Source organism: Hippocampus comes, unplaced genomic scaffold (genome assembly GCF_001891065.2).
Source record: "Hippocampus comes isolate QL1 unplaced genomic scaffold, H_comes_QL1_v1.1 scaffold229, whole genome shotgun sequence".
Classification (NCBI taxonomy): Eukaryota; Metazoa; Chordata; class Actinopteri; order Syngnathiformes; family Syngnathidae; genus Hippocampus; species Hippocampus comes.
Genome location: NW_017806060.1, coordinates 507,023 through 533,038, shown reverse-complemented (window position 1 = coordinate 533,038; position 26,016 = coordinate 507,023). Strand labels below are relative to the sequence as shown.

Here is a 26,016-nt window from a genome sequence, read left to right as displayed (position 1 = left end):
ACCCCCGACCCCCTCCGCCATCTTTCCTTCAACATGGAGGCTTATTCATTATTCACCTGATGTGACAAACAGTGCAAAGCAGCTGTCAGTGCTGCAACAAGGCGCGCGCACAAATTATTCATGACGCCGCAGAAAGAAAAGAAGTCAGAGCATGAAAATAATAACAAGGAGAGACACAGAGACCCGCATATCGGCATTTAACACCGCTACTTAATACCTTTGGCACAGGCACACAGTCATGGGATGAGAGTTCATCCACAAAGTACTGACACCCTTCACTTTTTTTTCTCTCCATGCAGTATTTTTTTGTGAGAGCTTTATTACAAAATGGATTCGATTTTTTCCCCCCTCCGTTATTGGAAACATATCTAAAAGTGAAGCACAGCATTATTTGACCGATAATTAGCTTAGAGCACACAAAGATGTTGATTTTTGAGCTAGTAGCAGCTAGTCGATGTAAGCTAGTAACAACATAGCATTTTTTTTTTTTTTTACATACAGTACAAAGACATTGAAGTAGAAAACGATGTTCAAATGAATATGCGTATGTATCCATTGACGTGGACCACCGTTTAGCTTTCCCTCTGGCTCCAGCTATGCGTTTGGAGCTTTGTTAGCATTTTGTGCTAACATCAGCATAACCTTATTTAATGAATCATACAAGGACATTTTTTTAGACAAAACTGTTGATTTTTTTTTGGGGGGGGGAGGGACAATTTTTTTGTTCAAAAGACTATATGGATGGTCACATAGCTTTATCCAAGGTCGGTGTCCATGTGCTGGTGGTGGCCTGGGAAGCAATGTGTTGTCCTTTTTCGGTCCTTGGACTTGTTTATAATGGCAGGTCCCAAGGTGCTTGTGTGTATGTGAGTGATTCTAAATCCAAGACCCCACACACACACACACACACACACACACACACACACACACACACAGATTGGAAATCGGCGGGGGCCAAATGAGGCCATCTTGAAAGCTTTCCATTAGTCGGGTCTGCGGCCTTGAACAGCGTGAGTCTGGTCGGGAGGGATGTGCGTGGATCTGCGTGTGTGTGTGTATTTAGTCGCTTCATTTAGCATCACATATCAGCAGATGTGTGTGTGTGTGTGTGTGTGTGTGTGTATTTAGCCGCTTCATTTAGCATCACATATCAGCAGAGGATTGCATGTGAGCTGAGCACCTTTTTCCGGATGGTGACCAAACCCGACTAAGCACCACCCATGTCATTCCAGTACGGGTTTCCGGATGGTGACCAAACCCGACTAAGCACCACCCGTGTCATTCCAGTATTTTATGTTAATGAACTTTAAAAAAAAAAACATTCGGGCAATGGAGGCTTGCAAACCTCCAGTCATTGGGCTAACTCAGTCTTGAGCACCCCCTAAAGTCCTTTTTTTCAAAAAACATTCGGGCAATGGAGGCTTGCAAACCTCCGGTCGCAAGGCTAACTCAGTTTTGGGCACCCCCTAAAATCCTGTTTTTCCTCTTATCCCTCCCTCTTAATGACCAATTTATATCTAATATTATGCTCTGTTGTGTCTCTCAACATACACAGAACCCCGTTATTAAAACGTTTTCACCATTTACAGGTAGAGGGGAAAATAAGTGAGCTGCATAACATCAAGTTAATTGCTGTTACAATGAGTAGACCAAGAGTATGTCCTCATATTGTTCATATTTTTATCAATGTATTCCCCCCCCCCCCTTTCTCTGACTTGTGTGCGGTCAGCGTGTGTTTGTGTGATGAGATAGAGTGCAAACGCTGCAGGTGACATTAAAAGGAGGTTTAAAAAGGGGCTCGGCGTGATTAAGGTTTTCTTGTCTTCGGGGGAAATAAACACGAGTTTGAGCACAAGTGGCAAGCCGGCACATTACGGCCTTTTAGCGCCATCGTGTTCTTGTTCTCCGCCAAAAGCCTTCACGTGTCCTTTTTTTTTGTATTTGGGACCGCAATTGTGTTTTGAAGTGGGTTACAATCACAGATGAGACACTTGCCACTTTCACACTGCTTTTGTAAGAATCAGAGGCGCAGCAGTGTATGTAAAATAAAAATTGAACTTTATCCTCATAAAAATTACAAATTTTCTCCTGAAAAAAATAGACTACATTATCATAAGTTTTTTTTTTCTAAAATATATGACCGAAGCTTTACTATGATTAAATTTTTTTTATATTGTTTGACAAAATACGACTTTTCAGATTGCAATTTTTTTGATCAAATATAAAAAACATGCATACTCGTAAGATTAAAACTTATTAAAAAAATGCCATACATTTTTCAAAAATAAATAAGTTATTTTTAAAGTTAAACATCAGCTTTTTGTCTTGTATTATTACCATTTCTTAAAAAAAATGAATTTGTTCTCATTGGAATGAAGATTGAAGGTTTTGAAATTAACGGTTTTGCATTGAAAGGGGGGGCAAGGGGAAAATGTGACAAAAGTAAAATTGATCAAAACCAAATCAACAAAAATACAGATTATGACCATTTGTTAAAAACAACAACCGCTTTATTCAGTCAAAACATTTGCGCACACACGAACAGCGTGTCATCCAGACATCGTGGTTTGCATTGATCGGTTACAGTAAGCATGCCAGGCCAGTAGGTGGCAGCATCACCAATGACCGGGCTGTTTGCTACATTTATTTTGAAAGTCTTATTCTGTTTTGAATTTGCTGTACTTAATCACCTGGACACGTTGGCGTTGCCGTAAACGTTCACTCCGTCGGCGACGCGTGATGAGAACCGCTGTCGTCGTTTGCATCGCGAGGTCGTCGCGCGAGTGTCATTTTCAAATGTTGGTGTTTTCAGGCGGGCATTCGCACTTCAAACCATGTCCACCTACGCTCACGCGCGTGTACATTAGCATGCTCAAATAAATAACTCAAGCAGACGTATGTAAATGAGGGCCGACGCGGCTTTGAGAACCTCCGCGTTGATGTCGCCGATGAATCCCCGTTGAAATATTCATGCCGCCCGTCACCGGCACGCCCGAAGCAGCCGGATCCATAAGAGCCTCCCGCAGCCGCGGGAAGCAGTGCAAAAACGACCAAGATTCATCCTCAGCCGCCATGAAATATTGATGGCGAGGCATTCAAGTAAAGTTACTTTTTGTGTTCTGATTTAATGAATGATTTGAGCGGCGGCGGCGAATGTCGAGTGTGCTGAAGCCTGCGCTAATGCCCATCCGGGGGTCTTGTGTGGTCATGTGTCACACTGCAGCAGGATCAAAGCCCGGCTGAGGGATCCCGCCATCGGGTAAAAGTACTTCCACGGGGCCCGGAGGTCCGGACGAGCCAGGGAGGGGCTCTCGGTTTTCCGATGTTTTAGATCTTGCATCCAAAGGGGACTTTTTAGCGGGAGCAAATCTGTTTTTCATCGCACACTCTTACATTAGAGATACTGCGATTGGTGGGGGGGGTCGAGGCAAAGCAGCAGTGCAAAGAAATGGATCGTGGCAGTGCAGCGGCTCTCCCATTCTCCCTCTGGCATCCTCTGAAAGATTGATAAGCCCAACCGGAATCTGATCCCGCCCTGCAAAGCTTTCATAATCATCACACCACGGGCCAGGAAATTCGTTTTGGTCAAAAATGTCACCCGGTAGCCCCTTAAGTCAATGTGGAATCCGTCAAACTGCTTTGCCCACAAGCAATGGCGAAAAGGCAGCATTTACAAATTTGGTGACCACACTACAAAATTTATTAAGGGAAATGAAGCTAAGATGACGGTTCCAACCAAAATGGTTGACTTCCCGTGTTTTTATTGCTATGGCGTGGTGAGACTTTTTTTGTGGGTCTACTTATGATAGACATGCCCACCAAATTTCATGGTGTGAAGTTACACTGTTTTCGGGGGCTGAATTTTACACAAGCTTGGCGTTTAAATGCATGTCATCAAACTTTACCACAATGCTCCGCCCACATTGAATGACAAAAATTGTCTTTCAGAAATGGTTCCAGTTTGTTTGGGCTCTGCACGAATCGGTGGTGATTCGAACTGGGATTTGAGTGAGCCTGGAAAAGACATAATTGACCGAAGAAGGCCTTCTGGATGAGCGCTAGCCAGTTAACCGCTAGCTAGCAAGATTGATCAATGGCACCAAAAATCACCAGGACTTCGACTTTTGGCCTTGATACTGCGCCGGATCCTGGTTAAGGTAAGTCATTTTAAATTAAAAAGAAAAACATTTGGTTTGAAGCGGCCATTTCAGAGTCATCTCGGTCATTTGCATGTTTCTTTCGAGACAATTTGTCTTTTCCGATCGTGTGTAACTGCTCCCAAATTGGGATTTTGTGTACTCGACTGACAACAAAATTGCGACACGGTGGTGGTTTCGCCATTGCGTGTGTGCAGAAGAATTGAAGCAAAGCGGATATTTTGGTTTGAACTTTTGGTTTTGTCCTTGAGAGGCTTTTATTGAAATCAGCCTGCGCCTTACGTGTTAAAAAATGCCGTGCTCTTTTCAAAAAGAGAGTCCGGCGGAGGAAAAAGTCTCCAATTAAAGTCAAAAGGGTTGCGAGCAGATGACCTGAAAAGGAAGGCTTGAGTAGCTACGAAGTGTCAGGAGACGCGTGTGGCAGGTGAAAACGGGAATCGTCGCACTCGAGTGAACACTTAAACGGATAAAGGCGGTTTGGGTGTTGGGGCGGGTGGGTGGGGGGGGAAGAACGGGACCAAAAGCCTCCGGGCGGGTGGGTGGGGGGGGGAAGAACGGGACTAAAAGCCTCCCATCACTTGCAACAAGACATCGGTACCCCAAACATGGTGTGTCAGCATCTTTAAACAGCAGCTGACGGAATCGTCTTGACAGCCAGTTCACATGTAACATCTTCGATCGGTCCCCCTCGGAGGGGTGGGGGGGCGGATAGAGAGACGCCGGGGCCGTTTTAGCCGCGGCGACCGCGCCACAAATTTCCAAGTGGAAATTTGGCTGTTTTGTGTCAAGAGTCATGATTTTAGTCGCGCAAAATCTGATTTTTGAAGTAGAGAGGACTCGTCATCGTATGAGAATCAAGTCACATTTTAATTTTAGAACAGAACGTTATCATCTTATGAGTAAAAATGCTCCACCCCCCCACCCGCACATTCACAAACAGTTCCGCAAAAATGGCCAGCCGACAGTTTGGGAGGGATTCCGAACGCAGCCATATTGATCGGCGCCTGTGAGGGATCCCGCAGCCGCCGCCGCCGCCGCCTTGTCGAGCCGAAGCGAGAGTCTGTGTGTATTGATCGGCGACAAGTTTACAAGGAGAATGGCGGCCGAGACGGCGAGAACTCGCACCGCGTCGCCCTCGCTTAATGGCGGACAGATGCTGTCGCCGTCGCCCTGGGAGCTTTCGCCTCGCCGCCAACACGAGGCCGCGTGACGGACATGTTGAGAGATGCGCGGGGAAGATTCTCCCGGAACGTCGACACGCGGCCCGGCCCCTCCCTGCGATTGTTTGCTACGGGGGTAAAGCTTTTACAAAAAGGGGGCGTAGGTCAGTCGCATCCCTTGGTGAGACCACCAACTCCATTAGCTCTCGGGGCCACTGGGGGATGTCCCTGCGAAACCCCCCCCCCCCACCCCACCCTCTCTCTGCCCCCGCTTACAAAGATATTCCGTCAGCAAAAGTCTGATGTCAAATCATCTCCGTTACACTCGACTGGCCGCCTTTTTGTCACACATTGTGACAACAAACAAACAGTGCAGGCAAGCGCGCTAAAAGCAAGAAAGGAGGTGAAGAATCTACGCACGGTTTAGACAACGCTGAGGCCGTATGTTGAGAACGAGACGTCCGCGTCGTGTATCAAGCTCCACTTCGACATGATTCGCGGCAACTGCGACTCGCTCAAAATGCGACGGTCTAATCACAAAGCGATACCGTTCACTCCAATGACGATATCATTCGAGCGATACTTCAACTACGATGCCGTATGATTTGTTCCTAGCTTGAGATTTGGCGCACACTCGACAGAGCTTTGACGAGATTTTTTTTAAAAAGCAGCAGTGTGTCTGAAGCGGATCCCCGGGAGAGACTCGACATGTATTTTTTTCTTTTTTTTTTTGGGGTGGGGGATGTCTTTTTACTTGGCAAGTGGTCTGCTGGTGGTCTGCAGAGGCCTGTGAGGGAAGTGGACTGGATAAAGCGTTCACTTAAAACCTGGCTCTTGCTAAAAGGTCACCTAGGAAATGCGCTTGATGCTTTCTCTGACTGCCTTTGCATTTCTCCCGGGACGGTGGACAACATAAGCAAACCAAATCTTAAAAGTAGAAGGTGGATCAGGAAAAGGAGTCCATATACCGTATTTTCCGCACTATAAGGCTCTTCGGAGTATAAGGCGCACCTTCAATGAATGACCTATTTAAAAACTGTTTTCATATATCGGGCATTATAAGGCGCATAGATTACCGACCGAAATAAGTTGTTAAAAAAAGACGCCAAATAATAAAATAAGTAAAATATGCCCTCTAATGAAATGCTTTTGTCGATTGTTTTCGATTGTAAAGGCCTATTTGTCTGATTATACACAGATGAAAGCAATATGAGGCAAGCATAATAAAGAACAGGACAAAGTGACCCAGACTGCGGGTGTGTTTGAATTCTCCACTCTGACAGCGCTGTGAAAACAAGAGCTCAGCAACTCTTAATTAAAAGGGGCAAGCTGCACTTTTATTTGCTTTTGTGCGGCTTTTGTGCCGCGCTTTCATCGCACTGTACGGAGACGGGCGGCAGATGCTTCCCAAATCCCGTCGTTCAAACACGCATCACAGCGACCCATTCGTGGAAAAATCAGGACGGCAGGAGCTCTGTGATTGTCCTTCTATTGTACCGAAAATACAAACACACACACACGAACGCTGTATGAGAGGGATGAGCTGAGTCTTAGTGTCTTTTGTATTCCGTGCAATATGGTGGAAAGTGGTTTTTAATCCACAACACGCGTCTTTGTGCCGCAGCTTGTTCGTTGCATTAGTCTGAAATCAATCAATCTTGTTCCTGTCCTGTTCCATTATGTGGACACAACCGTTGAGACAATCCTTAATTTGGTTACAAAACAAACATTCCCAACATGTGAAGCAAATGTGACAGAATAACCTGATGACTTAAAACTGTCCTGTTCCATGGTATGCGCGCTAGGCTTTTGAAATGATTGAGACAAAAATGTTGACAGTCCTGAGTCGTTTCAACAACAAAGATTCCCAACACAGTTTCAAAATCAAAAGTAATAAACTCCCGAATTCAATCTTGTGTATCCTGTCCTGTCCAATTGTGTAACATGGGCAAAACATTGAGTGACAGTCCTGTATCATTTCACATTTAACAAATACAAGCAGATAACCTGACTACTGAAATGTTTTCTACCCTATCCTGTGCTACTCCTTAATATGGAGACTGTCCTGAGCTGTTTTTCTGTTCTTTAGTTGATATCTGGTTTTGTCTCATGTATGTCTTCTGGTTTCTTCTGGTTCATATCTTGCACGGCTTGTCGGCCTGGCCCCTTGCGGCTTCTAATCAGCTCCCTCAGCCACTTGGGTCTTGCCCAGGTGTGCCTCGTTGTTTTTATCACCCTCCATCTTTTACGGTTCTTCGTTTGTGGTTCTGCTGAAGTCCAGTGTTCTGTAGTGGCATGAGGTTTTTGTGTCTTTGTTACTTTGATCTCATTTTGTTAGACTTTGGTAATTTTAGCATTTAGATTTTTTCCCCCCAAGTTTTAATTTTGTACGCTTTTTTTTTTTTGTTGGCTTGTCTTTTTGGTTTGAGACCATCCTGTACTCCTGTTTCCCTGCACTTGGCTCCTCAACCCTGGACAAAAGCATTGAGACGCAGTCCTGCAGGTGGACTAACCACGTGTCCCAATATTTCTGTCCATATACTTCCAAAGAAGGCACAGGGAAGTAAAAATGGTTCCACTACCTCCAAGTGGAATGAAGCCCAATAAAGTTCCTACGCCACAGCAACATGTGAACCTCAAGAGTGCAGTCATGGAGTAACAGTGCAAACTTGTTTTCAAAATGTCCCTTTCTTGAAAACTGGAACTTTCCTTCATTGTGTCACGTCTCGAGTGTGTCCTTGGATCCTTCCAGACACTTCCAAGCATGTTGTGTGAGCGCACCGAGTAATCCTCTTACAGCACAAAAGCAGCTAAGAGGTTTACGTCAGGCTTCCTCTCGCCCTGAATCGAGGCACCGACACAGGTTTGTTCGGTCGAGCCGCGGTTCTGACAGTTGTGGCGGCCACACCAGCTGCCGCTGTTCCAGAATAAAGACATGGTGGTAAAAGGATTGCCTGAGAGGCCAGTGGCGAACGTGATGATGAACGAGGGGAAGGTGAACGACCTCATCCAGCGATGGGTGAGTCCACAACCTTCTCCAAAATGTCTTGTTGTGTTTAAAAAAAAAAAAAAAAAGTCTGAACAATCGCTCAAATTCAAATCAACAACACCAATGGGAAGAAAAAAATCATCACATTGCAATATTGTGGAAAAGAATAATCACAATTCATTTTGAGTAAGATCTTTCGGCTCTCGAAAAAAAATTCCTTCTAATGACAAAAGTTGGGAGGAGCAAGATGAAAATCGGGGGTGGCGGGTGTTGACAGGACAAGAGGATTCAACCAGAGTTGAATTTGGAAGAAATTGGGAGCATCAGAAGTGACTGCATGTACACGTTTCCGTCAGCAGGGGGCACCTACGGATAGCATCACTCGGAGAGGGACTTTTGGTCAACATCCACCGTATCGTTTGTTGACTTTGTACAGTTTAGTGTTTTGGGCATTTTTTAAAACCAATTTTAAGAAGGCCTGCACATGCACCAAATCCTCGGGTATTAATAATGACTTGAAGGTGCTGATAAAATCACGTGTCCTTTTGTAGAGAGACACTCCCGAGGAGGAGCTGACACCAGAGGACCGGGAGCATTTCATGGACTTGGCATGTTCGTGTCTCGCTCAGGGAGAGAGCGAGCGCTTGCTCATGTTCCTTCAAGACGACAAAAATCGGGTAACTCTCACTGGCTTTGTCCACAAGTTCAACTCCAACCAAGTGGGGCTTCAAAATGTTACACGAAGCTCAATCAAATTTGGAATAATTTGTCAACGTGACCAAACGTACAACACCATAAAACTTGCTAAAACGCTGGACAAAATAACCTAGACAACAAATGACGTCAGCCGCTTCCGGAGTTTGCTCACGTGACATTCGCAAGTTGAGCTGTGAGCGGTCGTGATGTCATTTTCAGGCGACACCAAGTCGATGAGATGGAGAAAATGGGTAGATTGTGCTGCTGAATTCATATTTCACAAAGTTGTAGAGAACATTTTCGAGTTGACTTCCCATTAAAAAAAGTAGCTCATACTTTCTAGATTTTTCTCCCCTCTCTAAAAACAAATGTTTATTCTTTTAAGCACCTTTGCAACAACGTCTATCGAGAAAAAGAAAAGGAAAAAAAAACAACTTGTTATTAATCCTGTCTCAAAGACCTTTTTAGACATGATTTATCAGTTGTTGTTTTCTGTAGAGGATGGTCCACTCCATGGGCTGCGTCCTCTTGGCTCCTCTCATGAAGGAAGCTTTGAAGAACGAGAAGAGTTGGGACCGCATCCAGTCGGCTATCACACACGTGACCACGGTGGGTTCGAACATAAGCGTGAGAAGCGAGACAGTCGTCATCCTGTTCATCCTGTCGCGTAGACCTGCGGGCCAGATGAAGTCCTGAGAAACTTGCTGGACGTCATGGAAGACACTGATGCGCCTTCTATTTCCGAGACCCTCGTGCAAGTGGTCCCTCATCTTGAAGCAGGTAGTTTTTAAATGCAGCTCTGTGGCGCCTCCTGTCGTATAAAGTACTGAAGTGCACTGTGCTCAAACAAGGCCTGCTGAGGTTGACGAAGGGTCGGGCGTCCTGGCTGGGCTCGGCGCTGAGGGTCCTGCACAAGCAGCTCACTCGGCTGCCGGTGCCGTACACCGAAGAGATGGAAAAGGAGGACCAGTGGGGCCTGGGCCGCTGTTGCCATGCCTTGACCACCTTCACTCAGGCCTTCTCGGGCGAGGTGAGGAACCACGAAGATGGAGAACGCCGGGAGATGAAGACGGAGCTGCTCAACTTGTACGTTTGACAAAAAGAACTGGCTTTGTGACAGCACAGGTGACTTTTCATTCAACCTTTTTTTTTTTTTTTTTAAACTACCGGTAACTTTTTTTTAGGAAACTGAAGAGAGTAGCATTGTTTTTTTTTTTTGGGAGGAGCAGGTGGCCTAAAACCATTTGCAAAATGTTATGGCGATGCCTCTGAAGGTTCAATGTGGGTGTTTCTCATCATGCAGCTGCATGAGAAGTCTCAGAGAACCTTTACTGGAGGCTCCGCTGACTCCCGGGACGACGACGGCCATGTGGCTGTTTGCGTCCAACATCACGGTGAGACACTACTTGGACAAAAATCCCTTGAAGGTTCTTCATTTTTCCATGAACGTGGGTTTTATTGCACAGGCCACTTTAGTCGCCATCCAAGAGTCAGCGGCCGACCTCCTGTTCTTCAGTACAATGAAGAAGAACATCCAGATGGACAAAAATCAGCTGGCCGAGTCCAAAGGCTGCCTGGCGTATCTGGTGTTTGTCAAGCAGCTGGATGCAGAACGCTTCCCCATCGTGTTCAGGTGAGACTTTGGATCCCGACATGATTTTCGCGTTTCTTTGGAGTCCGTCAAATGTCTCCAGTTGGGTCAAAACGCTGCCGCTCACTTCATAACTGGAACACGTAAGAGGGAGCATATAACGTCCACTGGCTGCTTGTGAACTACAGAGTTTATTTTTTTAGATTCCGCTCTTTGTTTTTGAAAGCATTAAACTTGAAGCCGTTTTTTTTTGTTTTTATGTTTGTATCGCTCTTTGTTTGCGTTTTAAAGTATTTTCATGATGTTTAATTGTCTTCTGTCCAGTTTAATTTATTTACTGGACAGAAGAGCACTTTGTTTCAGCCCTGGTGTTTGTTTTTAAAGTGCTCTATAAATAAAACTGAGTTGAGTTACATTTCGCAAGCCCATTAAGAGTCTTTGCTGTCGTTCCCAGCCCTGAATTTGTCCTTCGGCGCAACCTGGAATACATCCACCAGCTGCTCAGGAGGTACGACATCAACTCCGAATGAACGATTCTTGGATCTTTTTCGTACGACTAAAATTACATTGTCTAACTTTGTCAGCAAAAAGGAGTCACACGTACTCAAAGGACTGGTAAGGAATAAGCATTTCTCATGAGAATGACATTGCAGGATTTAATCGTACGGTCCTTCAGGCGCTGTTTGAAAAAAGTCTGGAGAGAGCGCAGGACAACAGCTTGCTCGTCACACTGCTGGAAGTGAAGAGTTTTTACGATGTAAAGCAGGTACAACTTTTATATTTAAACTCAGCTAATGCCTTGAGACTGACTGAAAAAAAAAACCCAAAAGAAATCAGAGCATGGACAGTTTGGTCCAATTCGTCCGCATATTGATATGCGGAAAAATACGTACGATTCATATTTGGGCCGGTAAATTTACAGTGACAATGTCAAATGTTCCAGAGTCTGCTGCAGGTTCTGACTGAATGCCCCATGCGACATCTGGTGAGTATTTTTACCATAGTGATCAGCTCTAATCGTGACTTTGACATAATCAAATAGCAAACCAAAACCAAATTGAGCAAATGCATGTTTACAGAGAGAAAGTGGACTCACCGTCCTCCAGCTCCTCATCAATAAACTCGACGCTGAAGCAAAGCACAAGCTCTTTGGGCAAGTTGTCGTCTCCAACCTTGCCTTGTATTTTTTGGCACACTGTGTCCTGGTTTCTATTTGTTTTTATTTATTTATTTTAAACAACAACAACAGAAACCTGCTCAAAACCAGCAAGCATCCGGGAGTGGAAGGTTATATTGTGAAGAACATCAGAAATCAAGTCGAGTTCTCCATGAAGGTGACATTCGCGACCAGCATGAAAACCCAAAACGACACACATGTATTGAAAAAATGTCCAACAGCATTATGACGTTGCAGCCGGGCAACGCCACGAGATGGTTCCTGGGGACGGAATTTGTGTCACTCCTGCGCTTGGCGTTTAGTTTGCCTCAGGGTACGGAAACAAACGTGCTCCACGATATGGACAAGTAAGTCTGTTTCAGAAACGACAACACTAATTAGCTGGCTGAGTTACAAAACTTAAAATGTCAATGTAAAAAAAAACCCAAAAAAAAAACATAAAAATTAAAAAGCCTTTTCCTTGTGTTAATCCAGGATCATGGAGAGCCTGAACCTCCTGCGCTACCTTCTCATCCGGGACAAACCATTGAGGAGCAATGTAGGTCACCCGGATTGGACGTCCTCATTCCTCACTCGTCTACACGCCCGATTATCGTCTCTTCTATCCGCAGGCGGACGTGTGGGAAGGAGTGTGCGGCATCAAGGAGGAGTATACCAAAATGCTGCGTGTGTGCATCAGCATGTCAAGATTTTTTTACACGGGCGAGCTGAACGAGCTGAGAGATGAGCACAAACTCAAAGCCAGAGGTAAAGGCGCACACGCCCGGAGAGTCGGGACTGGTCAACGGCAACTTTGAATCGGAGATATTTTTGAGGCTGACTTCAAAAACGCCTTTACGTTTTTGTTTTTGAGATATTTCCATTTAAAAAAATTTAAGTGTGACCACTAAATTGCGCAATACGGATTTAGAGACTTCATGGTCATGACACTAATCACCTCTCTATGTGCTCTGTGACTGACTGGCGACCAGTTGCGGGTGTGGTCTGCCTTCTGCCCAAAGTCAGCTGGGATAGGCTCCAGCATGACCCTGTTCAGGATAAGCGGTGTTGAAAATTGATCCATTTGTTTGAGTAAAATTACCTTTTCTGCATTTAAAAAACAAAATGTAACCACACTGTTTCCTACTATCCTATGACTCTCTTTTCCTACATTTTCATAAGACGACAGTACAACTTTTTTCCCCCTCTCATTGCGTCATTTATTTTTACTTGCTTGCCGTTTCTGCCCTCTAGCGGCCAGAGCGTCAACCTGCACCCGCACACACCTTCAAAGTCAGCCAGTCAAGCGAGACACGATGTCGAAAATGTCCCCGGAGGTGCGGCACCAGGTAAACCACACAGAGTCATATCATCAATCATATGACATCGTTTCACTTGGAACCGTACCTCAGGTTCTGCAGAGCGCTCTCGTGACCTTTGACCTGATGGAGAGCCTCATTGCGCGCACGGAGGAGATTGCTGCGGAAAAGAACCACGACCGGCTCGACGCCAGCGCTTTATTTTGTTTGAATGAACAAAAAAAGCGTCAAATGTTTTGACACACATTGGTGATTAGCTGAGCTTCTTAAGCATGTCCCACACGGGGCTTCTCTCGACGATGTGAGTTTTGGCCAGAGACATCCTGTGCCGGATGCGTTCCACGTGAGGCTGGCTCGTGGCCTCCAGAGGGAGAGGGGGGGGGGGGGGGGGGAGAGATACACAATTAACTCACCTAGCAGGACTTGAATTTGGAGAAGAAAAAAAAAAGTGGCACAAAGTGGAAACGCAGCCTTACCTTTGCAATGGTCAGCATTCCTTTGAGAATTTCGCTGTTGTTTCGCACAGGCAAGATGCGGAGATTACTGCTGAAGAATCTGGGAAAAAATAGACAAAAAAGTCAAACTTCTGAAGTGAGATTGATGGAATAAAACATTTCATACATGTACAGCATGGTGTATAATTGTCGAAACTTTTACAATGCTTATCTTGGCTGATTTTGAAACTTTTATCTTTGGCTGAAGACCTGGCACTTGAAATTCTATTTTGAAATGCTACTCCTGGCTTGAATTCCTCACCTTTGCTTCAAACCCTAATTTGTCAAACTAACCTTGGCTTGAACCCCTAATTTGTAGCATTAACCTTTGGACCCTAATATGAATACCAACTCTAACTCTGCCTTGAAACCAGAACCTTGGCTGTTTATCATACTTTTCTTGGATGAGTGAGAGCATGTCCAGTTGTCGTTTGCCGTTGAAAGGAGCATACAGCAGCACAAAACTATTGCGGTGGACCCGCACAAATTTTTGGATTTGCTCGATAAGGCCCGGCTCATCTCTGACATTTTCAGGCTCCACCAGTTTGAAAGCAGTACCTACACATGCAAGACATGACTGCAATTAGCACAAGACCAGTTTACATTAACACATAAAATAACGTGACGGAAAAATAGATTTTACCCTTGTTCGGGTAAATAACGAGCGATTAGACATTGTTTTACCAGACAGAGGAAAAATGAAAGAGCCAGACTCCACACTGTCTGACAGTCGGATTCTGTGCTGTTGAGCTCGGAGCATCCGGATGGTTTCATGGCTCTGAAAAAAAAAGACATCAACCGAGCCAAAAGGTTTAAAGTTTGATTCACACTTTTGGTTTTACACAAGGAATTGAATAGAATAGAATCTCGGAACTTCAACCCACTAAAAGTGGTCACAGCAATTTGGAAAATGACCTTTTTTTCTGGGGATAAAATAGAAACATTTACTTTAATTAAAAAGGCATACACATATAGGTATATCCATTTTAACTCGAGGGAATTAAAGTTTAAAAAACAGTTGTAAATATCCACTTAAAAAGCACAGATATCAGAAATTACGGCGATTATTTACAACGCAGTGGTTATTTTGCCGTAACTGGCAACTCGCCACCAAGCGTTAACTGCTTACCTGCAGTGACGTGCTAATGATGATAGTTGTTGTCCACCTCATTTCCCCGTCAGCCGCCATCACCAAAAGAGAGATGAAGGTAATTTTGAAAAAAATAAAAATATCCACAACAAAGTCTTGTTATTTTCTTTAGCTTTTTGCTGCCTCCGCGTCAGCCAGTTAGCTGTCTAGCTAGCTGCTAGTTAGTTAGCTTGTCTACTTTGCGGGGGTTGAATAAAAGCTGATGGAAGGTGTTAAAAAATGTAATTTAAACTTTACAACACCAGTCTGTTACTACGACGAGTGTCCAATCACTTCTACCAGCTGTGTGGAATCGAGATGTCGTTTTTCAAGTTTGGGGTTTGATTTGTTACTTGGTTTTAAATTAGCTAACGGCGATCACTCCCCCCGTTCATATTTTGGGGGTTTAAATGACAAAAAGAAGATGGAACGTCAAAAATGTCCCAAAGGTTTTTACGAAACGATTAGCTGTACTTTCAAATTTTAAGTTAGGCGTCAGGATTTGGGTAATTTTTGAGGGTTAAAAGTCGTCTCTACTTGAATACAACTAACTATACCCATTTTCTCCAAAAACTCCTAGTTTATTTTTGTCTGTTGTGCCGAAAATGCATTTTTTCCCCACAGTGAGTACTATATCTTAGTGTTTTGTGTGTGCCTTGCCAAATACATTTCAACTCTCGATAAACACACGTCTTTATTTTGGTAATATGACACAAAATGCCGAGGCTGTAGCCAACATTAGTTTCTTAAAGGTATCCATTAGAACATAGAATGATCAAGAGAGTGGGTGAGTGTGTACATAGACTGATTAATAGATTAAAAAACAAAACATTATTTGTTCAGTCTCTTTGTATGGCCCTGTAGCAAATGTCCCAAGGACTGGTGGTCTGGGACCGCTGCATTAGAAGACTTCAATGAGAGAGTTGTTGTTTTTATTCCCTGCTTGGAAGCAACATGAAAAACATCGGTATGCATAACAGACCTCTAAAGGGACATTTTTTTTTGACTGAGAATAAATTGGGACCAAGACATAACATGATTTTCGCATGTGTGGCGGGTCAGTGGTGTGTTTCCAGTTCCACGATGGTCCACTCCCCTTGTGGCGAGGCGGCGTCTTCCGGGGAGAAGCTGGTCACCGTGATACTGGTGGACGAGTCCTCCATGGGCGAGATGAGTTCTGCCCAGCGCTTGAAGGTCTCCCTTTCCGGGGACAGGAAGGCCCTTGCGTCCAGACAGTCCCGTGACAAGGACAGCGTCTGCTTGATCAGGTACTGTGCCAGGTTCAGTTCTTCGGGCACCGGGTTGATCACTCCCAGATTGGACTCCTGGTCTGAAAGGAGCTGCCTGAGCAGGCTCCAGTCCCGTTCGGCAAACTCGCTGCCTTTGTCCTCAGTGTTTCCTTGTCTGGATCTGTCCTTGTCCGAGCGTCGCGCTAAAGTGTCGCCCGTGTCCGTCTCGTAAATGGGGGAGAGGGCTTTGTTGGACGGCGTCCGCTCGCGTTTGCCGCCGCCTAGATCCAATCTGTCACAAGCAATGTCGCCTAAAAACAATTGACAATATTGCAAAATGACAAACTGAATCACAGCCCTGCGCGTCTTTTTGTTTGTGAACATTTCTCAGACAAATTACACATAAAATAATAATCAATATTGTTGGTTGGGAGCCGCAGGGTTTCGAGTCGGAAGTAGTAGCTTTAATGCAGGGGTATCCAAACTTTTTCCAACACACAATTGTTCCCAAAAAAAACCCCCAACTGCATTATTAATTTCGGTCTGGCGATTCGTACGTTCTCTCACTTAACTCAGGCCAAAGCATTTCTGACAGGGACAGAGCAGAACAAATTTTTTGTTTGTTTTAAAGCCTTTTTGTGCAATCACGTTAATTGTTTTAAACAAATGGGAAACACCGAGCGTTGGCTTTCTATTTTAATTTGTGCAACAAAAAGTAGAATTTGTACAGAGCAGACGTATGGAATGCAGTACGTTTTTTTTGTTTTTTTGTTTTTTTCTTCCGACAAGGACGGTGACTGCTAACACGCTTTGGCAAACCATCGAGAGAATGATCCATCATATTGTAACATTCAAAGATTTTATTTATAGACGGTGACATGAGCCAGTCAAGAAAAGAAGGCATAAAATGGCCCCCGGACCGAATTTTGGACACCCCTGCTTTAACAGCAGCTTTGACAGCAAAAACAACACTTTTCAATGCATCTTTTTTTGGTTTGTTTTTTTTTAATCCACATGCCCAAACAAAGCAAGAAGCCATGCGTCGCACAGAACTCGTGTGTGGCACAAAATCTAAAATCAAACCAGTTTGCGTAGATATGCTTCTCAACGGCAAACTGTTGTAGGTTTTTTTTTGGGGGGGGGGGGGATTTGAACAGAAAGGAAGGACAAAATGTACGACACAGTAGGAACGCTGCGCCGGCCAAAGCAAACAGCAACATTGTTTGTCGTCGTCAAGCATCGGGACATGAGTCAACAGGGGACAACAGAAGATAAATCAAGACAAACAAAGAAAATGGATGTCGGGGAAAGCAGCAGCATGCATGTGTGCAGTGACAAAATAAGAACATCAAAAACAAAACAAAAGACAACTTGGTGCACAAAAGAAAGAACAACAAGGAGATTCAATTTTTTTTTAGGCTAACTTTTTGTTAGCTTCACTTGCTACACAATTTAAAATAAAAACATATATATTTTTTTAAATACAAAAAATATAAGTTATCACGTATAGCATTTTAACAAAAAAAAACAAAGAAAAAAACAGTTTATTTTGTTGGATATTATACCGGAACTACATGGCAGTATTTGGAAGAAATAGCGTTAAAATATTGATTGACAAAAGCACCTGTCAATCATCTTTAGCCATCTTTCATGTTCACAGATTGGACACTTTTCGATAAATTGCCAATTTTTAAAAATTTGTGTGCGACTTTGAAGCTACAGTTGCTGATCTTTTTATGAAGTAAAATTATTATGATTTTTTCTTCGTACATTATCCAGCTCGTGTCATGTTAAGATTCTGTCATGACCTCGTAAGCCTTGGCGGAAGTTCCCACGCATTGCTCGTGATTTAAAAACAAAACAAAACAAAAAAAAAAAAACAATGCAATTAGTGGCGCAGCCTCCACCAAACACTCCGTCCATAAACAGACGTAAAGAGAAGTGTCGCTTGGCAACTTTTCGGTTGCGTTTGGCCACCAAAATAGCCAGAGCGGCATTTGCGAAATGTTAAAATGCTGCACGTGGCAACCTCAGGGGTGGAAATGTGGAGCGCTGCAAGAAATCCAGCACAAAAATAAAATGTTTGTGTGTGTAAAAGTGCTTTTTTTTTTTTGTTTTGTTTTTAATGAAACGACCCGTTCCCTACGGGTCCTTCACCGAGGTCTGACTCAGGATATCGATGTTGCAAATTCAAATGCTGATTTGAATTTGAACCGGAATGTCCGAGGTGGTAATATCCTTCTTTTTACACAAGCGATGGCAGGTACAGTGTAGGGGTCAGGACTAAGAGTCAGGCCCAGAGAAAATGGTTTTGGGGGGGTGAGGGGGGGGGGGATCAGGTTTCGAGTCCATATATCATACATTACCTGCTGGAGACTGTGCAGCATGTGCGGGCGTGTCCCCCGTCACGCGTGGCTCATTTAAGTCTAGGTGCAAGTCGGCCTTCTTGGTTCCGTTGGCGTACGGTTGCCGCAGGTCCAGGTGACACGGCCGTTCCTGGGGCGGGGGGTCTCCGGCCGCGTCGACGCTCGGCGGAAGCGGGCCTGTCCCTCGGCTTTGCTGACTCTCCGTTGGGGATTCTGCAGGCCTTTCTTGGGGCCCCCCACCTTGCTCCTGGCGCGCCGTTCCCGAATGTTGGCACGGGTTGGGTGAGCGGGAAGGGGCGCAGTGGGATTGCGGAGTGACCGAGTCCGACTCGAAAACATCACACGGGGTGGCGGCGTCGTCGTCGGGGTCTTGAGGGGTCTGGGCGCCGCATTCTTCCGAGCCCAACTCCTCGCACTCATCCACGGAGAGCAAAACGGATCGGCGGAAATTGGAAGTGGACTGAAAGTCGGGTTGCTCGTCGTCCTGGTCCGCGGCGCCATCGTCGAAGGCCAAGTTGACGATGCCTTGAAATGGCGGCGAGGGTTCTGTCAGACCCTGACTGGGGACCACCTCCACTTCGGACCTCTCCTCCTCCGTCTCCTCTTCCTCCTCCTCGGAAGTCTGGCGCTCCGGGACGCTGGATGTCGTCTCGGCGGACACCAAACGTTGCTTTTGCAACAGCGAGCGGGGACGCGGCCTCGCGCCTTCTTCCTCGCTGGTGGTCTCCATCTCCCGGCCGCGCAGCCGGACCTCCACCCTCAGCCCGGCGCCGGCCTCGTACATCTTGATTTCCTCGGGCGTGCTCGTGTCGCTGCTGCTGCGCCCCAGGAAGTCATGGCAGCGCATGGTGCCGCACTTGGACACCCCTCGTTCGTTGAAGCAGTCGTCGTCTTGCGAGCCGCCCGCGTCGTAGTCCTCCGAGCAGGGCTTGATGTCGTCCGAGGAGGTGGAGTGCGTGCTGCCCGTCTCGGACGCGGGGCTGATCTGCGTGTGGATGCCGCCCCAGGAGTCCTCCAAGGGAGTGCCGGTGCTTCCCACGCTGCAGGGAGTGTCTCCGGGGGTACTCGGAGACCGAACGCCCGTGAGGCTTTCAGTCTTTTTCACCGACGCGATGGATCTGACGGCCTGCGGCGCTACGCTAGGCTCTTCTGCTCCATTTGTCGCCTGTTTCTCAGTCTTCTGGACTCCGGAAGTACAAGTTGAGTCCAGATGGAGCCTGAGGGAATCTTGGTCCTGGCTTGGCTGTGGCGCCGCTAGCTCCTCAGAGCAAGCAAGTGCGGCGCTTCCACTCTGTTCCCGTTCGGTTTTACAGTCTGAACTTTTATCATTCTCCTTAGCCTCTGGGCCTTTAGCACTTCGAATGGTCGCTCCACATTTTAGCGGTGCTCTCTCCGTTTCATTGGTACTTTTAAGCTTTGGTGCCGACTTGCTTAAGGGTTGCTTCGGTGGCGGAGGAGACACTTTGGTTGATTTCGAAAAGGACTTGGTGGAGTTTCCGGTTAAGACCTTTTCGGCCGTTTCCGCGTGTGGTTTGGTCGGCGCGGAGGCTCTCGAGCCGTCTGAATCCTTCCTGGGCAAAGTCTGCTTTTTCCCAATAGCGCCGTGCTTGGCGGCTAGAGCACAAAAAGAACAGGGAGGTGTTCAAAAGACTTTTAGACTCACACGAGAGATAAGTTAGGAGAGCAAAAAGTCTGACCGTGGTTGTCTTGGATTCCTTTGCCTTTGGTGTCCGCTCTTGCTACGGGCTTGACTTTGACGCCTTCTTTCACCTTGGATCTGCTGACGGGACTTGCCGAGTCCGTTTTGGCGAGTGGTGGTTTGTACAGCGGCTTGGCCTGCTGCTTGGGCTTGGCTCCTGGAACACGGTCATAAACCACAAATGTTGAGGACAAAAGCTTGACAGTCGCCGTTCGTCTGCTCTGCCCCGATACCGATAGCGTTACCAGCGACAAGCTCAAAAGATCCGCAGTTCGAAGTCAGCGGTTAAGAGATGGCAGTTAGAGTTAGCCGAGTTCGGGGTTACGGTTAGTTGTTTCGCGTGTCCCTGATCCCCGGAGTCAAATATTGAATTTAGCATACAACAGCAGCTAGCATGGGGATTCCGAGGTTAGCGTTCTGAGTATCGGTTAAGGGTGGACGAGGAGTTGAGACTGAAGCGTTTAAAGTTAGTTGCTCGGGTTTAAAATGTTGCAATCCAACCAAATCAAACATCGACCAGAGTCCCAGGATGGATTCCGTTCAGCCTTGGAGGTTTCACTTTTTGTCTTTTAAGTGCTTGAGTACGAAAGGGTTTGAACAACGCCGTCGGTGATGACATCGGGATTAAGCGGCCTTTGGAAAACCACAAAAGCTCAAAGTGCTCAGTCGACCAAACAACCCGCCCACCCCCAGTTCCCCTCAACCCCCGGAGTCCCCGCAGTCTGACAGCAGCTGTGCAGGGGCTTAGACGTCTGCGGTTGAGCAGCTGCCGGCACATTGATAGCAGCCTGAGCGCGTTTTATCTCGGCTTGTCTCGACGCTGTAGTGACATGACTTCTGACAAGTCTTTCAGCAGACGTCGGGGACTCAAGTCCCCAATTTTAGGACATGGGACTTGGTTGTCTGAGACTTAACAAAAACTCGGCTTCGATTGACTTCTCACCTCTGTCATTCAGTCCCAATGATTTCGAGATAACAAGTAAGCACCTGGAATGGAGGCAGTGCCGTTTCGAGGGCTCCCGCCGCCGTTTTCTGGCGAGACGCCACCCGACGTGGATGAGGCGACTCGCTGCGCAGAGCCTCTGGGAGCTCTTGCCATGCAGCTAGGAGGGGAGGTCTTCGGTCTGGTCCCAGGATTGACCTTTTTCTCAGTCTCCTTCTCCACACGGGGGCGAGCCGGACCGGCAACGTCCCTCCCGACTCCTGCGGCCCCGGCAGTGCCGTTCACAACCGGCGTCCCGGTCAGCAGTGTCGTCTTTGGCTTTGCCGCCGAGCTCCGCTCTCCGGGCTTCTTGGTCGTCTTCCGATTGGAGTTTTGTCCATCTCCTGATTTGTGAGCGGTCGTCAGCGCATCTGACTTCATGGCGGGAAGAGGAATCTACGAGCTCAGACGCTCTCGAACTCAGCAGACGGAGAACATCTTCCGAGGCGCCTTCTTCTGCTCAAAGACACCAAAGAACATCGAACTGTGTGAGGATCGTCGCTGTGTGTTGGGACCGCACGAAAACCATCGAAAACTTTGACATCTGTCACAATTTTGTATTCACACAAAAAGATGAGAAATGTTTCCATATGAATGTCGGGACATGCCGACATTCCTCGACTGATGTATCAACAAATTCCTTTCACACTTCTGCCTTCAAAGCAGTTGCCATTTTTTTTTTTTTTTGGACCAAAGAAAGACAACAAATGCTGCAACGTGCATATGAGGCCAGTACCGTATTTTCCACACTAAAAGGTGCACCTGAAAGCATTCCGACTTAAAAGCTCACAGCGCCTTAAAATCCGATGCGGCTCATTACGGTAATATTTTGACCCCCAAAATAGCTCCTTGCTCGAGGCATGCTGACAACTCAGAGTTCAAACTTAAGGCGATCGGTTACGCGGTTGAACACGGAAATAGAGCAACGTTAACGAGTCAATGTTATAACTTGCTGTTGGTTAAGTGAACTGCCTCGCTGCTTTATTAAGTTTTACTGACATCTGATCGTTCTGTCGGCGTTTCCTTGAGCGTAGCTCCATCTAGTGGATGCATTGTATATTGCGTCTTATAAAGCGATGCGCCCAATGTATGAAAAAAATGACAAAATAGGCCATTCATTGAAGGTGCGCCTCATTATCCAGTGCGCCTTTTAGTATGGAAAATACGGTAATTGGCGACTTCACTTTGTCAAGAAATGTTTGGGATAACAACCATCTCGTAAACACCAAAGAAAGCCCAAGTCCACGCTACGGAGTGCTATGTTTAGTTCTGAAGTGGCCGCTGTGTTTCTGATACTCGACAAGGATCAATAAAGGGGAGCTCTCAATCCCGCCTGATCCGCACGGTGGGGGTCTTAGCGGCACATCTGCCGCTCATTCCAAGCTGATGCGCTCAAGCCGGCTCTGCCATTTGTGTCACGTGGCAAATCTCTGCAATCAAGGGCTAAAATTACCGTACATGTGATGCATCATCGTCTGCTCGTCAAAAGACTGAGCGGTATGTCAATGATGCTAATGCTAAACAGGCAAACTTTTTTTGTGTATTTTGACGACGCGCCATGGGTTCAAATTTTTATTATTTTTTTTTCTGGATGGGTGAGGTAGCTTAGTGGACCAGCACACACAACACTGTGGGGTGCCTGTCAGAGGCTACTTGGGGGGGGAAGCACTATAGTGGTGAAATGTAGCAAAACGGCAAGAAATGAGGCAGATTGGGTGCAACTAACACCGAAGGTCACATAGCGTTTCTGGAAGATTAACATGAAGGCACCCAACATTGTGAAGTGACCCCATGTCAGAATCTACTTGCCAAAAAGGGGCTACGGCGGAGAACCCAAACAAAACGGCAAGACTGGGTGGAACCAACAAATCACCAAGCATCCCGGGACCCAAACGCGGATGCACACATGATGCAGCGACCACACCATACACGACACTTGAATTCCACTTAGTCAAAAGTACCAGTAACGACCTGGGAGCTGCTGACGACAATCTTCTGGTGCAAAGCATCTGGAGGCAGACAACAGCTGGAACATCATGAGTAAGCTCTTACCTTAGTGCGCGCGCGCACACTCACGCGCAGTCCATTGAGCAGAGAAAAAAAACAAACCTTCGGTCAATGAATTGATCGGCGCGCTGCATCCAAGCGGCAGTCACACAAATCCAGCAAATAATGCGAGCTAAGAACACGACAGACAGTTCATAATCACAACGATAATAAGCCTCGTGACGAGGTCGGTGCGTCTTCCACGCGGTCCGCATGCGATGACATCCAGGATGAATTATTCAGGCGGCTACTTCTGTGTCCCTTTAGCATCCACAGACCAGCGTGTGGATCATGTGCACCGTTTTACTCCCCACCCGCACGACCCCGACACATTTCTCCTCCATGCAGCACATATTAGTAAGCACAAAAAAAAGGTGCTAGCTAAACGAAGCTAAATCATATCATCCCCACAGCACAAGCCTCTCACCTGCTCCGGAAACCACGAGAAGCTCCAAAGGAGACGCAGTCCAGCAGCAGCGTGGAATGCGTCTGGTGATTGGACCTCTTAGGGGCGTGGGGGGGGGGGGGGGGGAAAAAGGGGGGGGGGGTGGGGGAAGAATTGAAAAAAAAAAAAAGGGTGCTGTGCTGTGTCAGCCAATCAGCAGCTGCTTGGAAGGACCTTTCATCGCCATAGCAACACACAACCCCGCCCTCCTCAGGCTCATTCTCGGGCACGCGAGACGTGTACGCGTGCGCGTGAGTGGCTGTGGGGGTGGGATCAGATTACCTGAGACCGCCACGGGTTTAATCCACGAGGGCAACGTCTCACTCACCTCCCAAAATTTGCCGTTAACCTCCGCCAACGATGTCACGTTTCGATTGCTTTGTTTGTTTATTTCTATTAACTGGTCTTGATTTGTCGCCGCCAGTTAACGTGAACTTTTCCTGAACATAAGCACATCTTTGTGGCGCAACCACGTCAGAGTATACATCGTTGTTTAAAAAAAAACAAACAAAAAAAAACACGCCTCAAGACACCTGGGTGTCCTTGTAAAAACGCCTTACTTTACATGCTCATTAAAAAAAAGACATTTTTTTAAATGCCTTACTATACATGGTTATATTTTAAAACACGCCTCACTATACATGGGTGTCATTTTAAAAACGCCTTACTTTACAAGCACAAAATATTTTTTTAATGAGCCTGTGAAGTAAGGCGTTTTTTAAAACGACCATGTATCGTGAGATGTGTTTCAAAATCTAACCATGTATTGTAAGTTTGTTTCTTTCAAAAATGACCATGTAAAGTAAGACGTTTAAAATTTTTTTGTTGGCTTTTTTTTAATGAGCATGTAAAGTAAGGCGTTTTTTAAAACAACGACCATGTATTGTGAGATGTGTTTCAAAATCTAACCATGTATTGTAAGTTTGTTTCTTTCAAAAATGACCATGTATAGCAAGGCGTTTAAAAATTTTTTGTTGGCTTTTTTATAATGAGCATGTAAAGTAAGGCGTTTTTAAAACGACACCCATGTATAGTAAGGCGTGTTTTAAAATATAACCATGTATAGTAAGGTTTTTTTTCTTCAAATCGACTATGTATAGTAAGGCGATTAAAAAAAAAAATTAATTGATTTTTTTTTTAATGAGCATGTATAGTAAGGCGTTTTTTGAACGACGACCATGTATTGTGAGATGTGTTTCAAAATCTAACCATGTATTGTAAGTTTGTTTCTTTCAAAAATGACCCTGTATAGTAAGGCGTTTAAAATTTTTTTGTTGGCTTTTTTATAATGAGCATGTAAAGTAAGGCGTTTTTAAAACGACACCCATGTATAGTAAGGCGTGTTTTAAAATATAACCATGTATAGTAAGGTTTTTTTTCTTCAAATCGACAATGTATAGTAAGGCGATTAAAAAAAAAAAATTAATTGATTTTTTTATTTTTAATGAGCATGTATAGTAAGGCGTTTTTTTGAACGACGACCACATATAATGAAGTGTGTTTTAAAATATAACCACGTATACTAAGTTTTTCAAAAATGACTATGTATAGACTTTGACACCGATGGTTTACCCGAATATTTACAAATGACATTTGTCAGTCTAATAGTTGTATTTAGAACATGAGCAAAACTCGAAAAGGGGGGCGGATTGTGCACGTAGCGAAGCTCCACAGAACATCAACACAGACTGTTCCTCAGGATTGGTTGTAATGAGCTTCTCTTTGATAAGTGCAAATCGAATCAAGGTGGTCTTTGATTGGATCATCTTCATATTTCCTTCCTACGGAAAAAAAAGAGGATAACGAGTGGGCTGATAACAAGCTAACGATATTTAGATCAATTACACCCAAGCAGACGGGATCAGGATCGCCATGAGATACCTGACCAGCGACTACTGTAAATACTGTACGTTCTTACCACATACCGTATCCTCACACATTGTTGCATGTTGTCATATTTCACAACATGTTGCCGTATATCACCTCATAGTGTCACATCGCAACAGGGATCATGGAGCAAGTGAACTCCTGGAGTGTCCTTGGCGACTGCAGCCCCGAGGCCACTCCAGCAGTTCCCTGGCTGGACGTCGACCCGCGTTAAAGCAGGCGTGGTGGAAGTTAAGGACAGCACTTCGTCTCTGAGCCCGGAGGCGCAAACATGGACTCCAGTGGACTGTGCTACTTTGAAGCCACTACTGGGTCCAGTCCCCAGAAGCTCAGCAGGAGACCGAGCTCATGTGTTTTCCTGACCCGGCTCCCCACCGTCTTCGCTTCTTCTCCATCAGGGATAAAATTTCCACGCATGCAGTATTTTGTGCCGGAAAGCCAACCAAGCAAACAGTGAGATGTCGGATCTATTTGACGTTTCACACGTGACTCATTGTGTGACTTCCAAGAGGACAAAAAGTACGTTTGCACTTTTTATGAAATGACGCCCACTTTGTTAGGGACACCTGCACAACCCAACACGTGTGTATCAGCGAATGATGCTTTCACAATGAAACGGTAATGACATCCCTTTAAAAAAAAAAAAAAATCTGTATAGCTATTCAGACAAA

At 45.7% G+C, this 26,016-nt stretch overlaps 3 protein-coding genes across 5 annotated transcripts; 1 reads left to right on the top strand and 2 right to left on the bottom strand.

Annotated features, from left to right (window-relative positions):
- Positions 1–6,387: 6,387 nt before the first annotated feature.
- glmnb (glomulin, FKBP associated protein b) lies at positions 6,388–13,332 on the top strand. Its single transcript, XM_019893171.1, has 18 exons — positions 6,388–8,336; positions 8,858–8,983; positions 9,501–9,611; positions 9,674–9,782; positions 9,854–10,088; positions 10,306–10,396; positions 10,469–10,635; positions 11,048–11,101; positions 11,178–11,208; positions 11,270–11,359; positions 11,537–11,578; positions 11,673–11,746; positions 11,843–11,927; positions 12,008–12,117; positions 12,245–12,308; positions 12,382–12,517; positions 13,004–13,098; positions 13,162–13,332. The coding sequence occupies exons 1-18, from the start codon at positions 8,253–8,255 to the stop codon at positions 13,306–13,308; spliced, it is 1,851 nt and encodes a 616-aa protein (XP_019748730.1). The 5' UTR covers positions 6,388–8,252; the 3' UTR covers positions 13,309–13,332.
- cunh1orf146 (chromosome unknown C1orf146 homolog) lies at positions 13,253–15,165 on the bottom strand. The gene is made up of 5 exons (XM_019893172.1): positions 14,692–15,165; positions 14,247–14,340; positions 13,958–14,120; positions 13,545–13,623; positions 13,253–13,429 (listed from the first exon to the last, which is right to left on the bottom strand). Exons 1-5 carry the CDS (start codon positions 14,749–14,751, stop codon positions 13,322–13,324), a joined length of 504 nt encoding a protein of 167 aa, XP_019748731.1. The 5' UTR covers positions 14,752–15,165; the 3' UTR covers positions 13,253–13,321.
- A 205-nt stretch (positions 15,166–15,370) lies between these two features.
- btbd8 (BTB domain containing 8) lies at positions 15,371–23,527 on the bottom strand. Of its 3 annotated transcripts, none has more exons than XM_019893167.1 (5): positions 23,441–23,527; positions 20,973–21,423; positions 19,984–20,142; positions 18,287–19,900; positions 15,371–16,231 (listed from the first exon to the last, which is right to left on the bottom strand). In XM_019893167.1, the coding sequence occupies exons 2-5, from the start codon at positions 21,346–21,348 to the stop codon at positions 15,750–15,752; spliced, it is 2,631 nt and encodes an 876-aa protein (XP_019748726.1). In that variant the 5' UTR covers positions 21,349–21,423; positions 23,441–23,527; the 3' UTR covers positions 15,371–15,749. The 3 variants fall into 3 exon arrangements, with proteins under 3 accessions (XP_019748726.1, XP_019748728.1, XP_019748729.1); XM_019893169.1 differs by lacking the exon at positions 23,441–23,527 and adding an exon at positions 23,020–23,434; XM_019893170.1 differs by lacking the exon at positions 23,441–23,527 and adding an exon at positions 21,967–21,999.
- Positions 23,528–26,016: the final 2,489 nt, after the last annotated feature.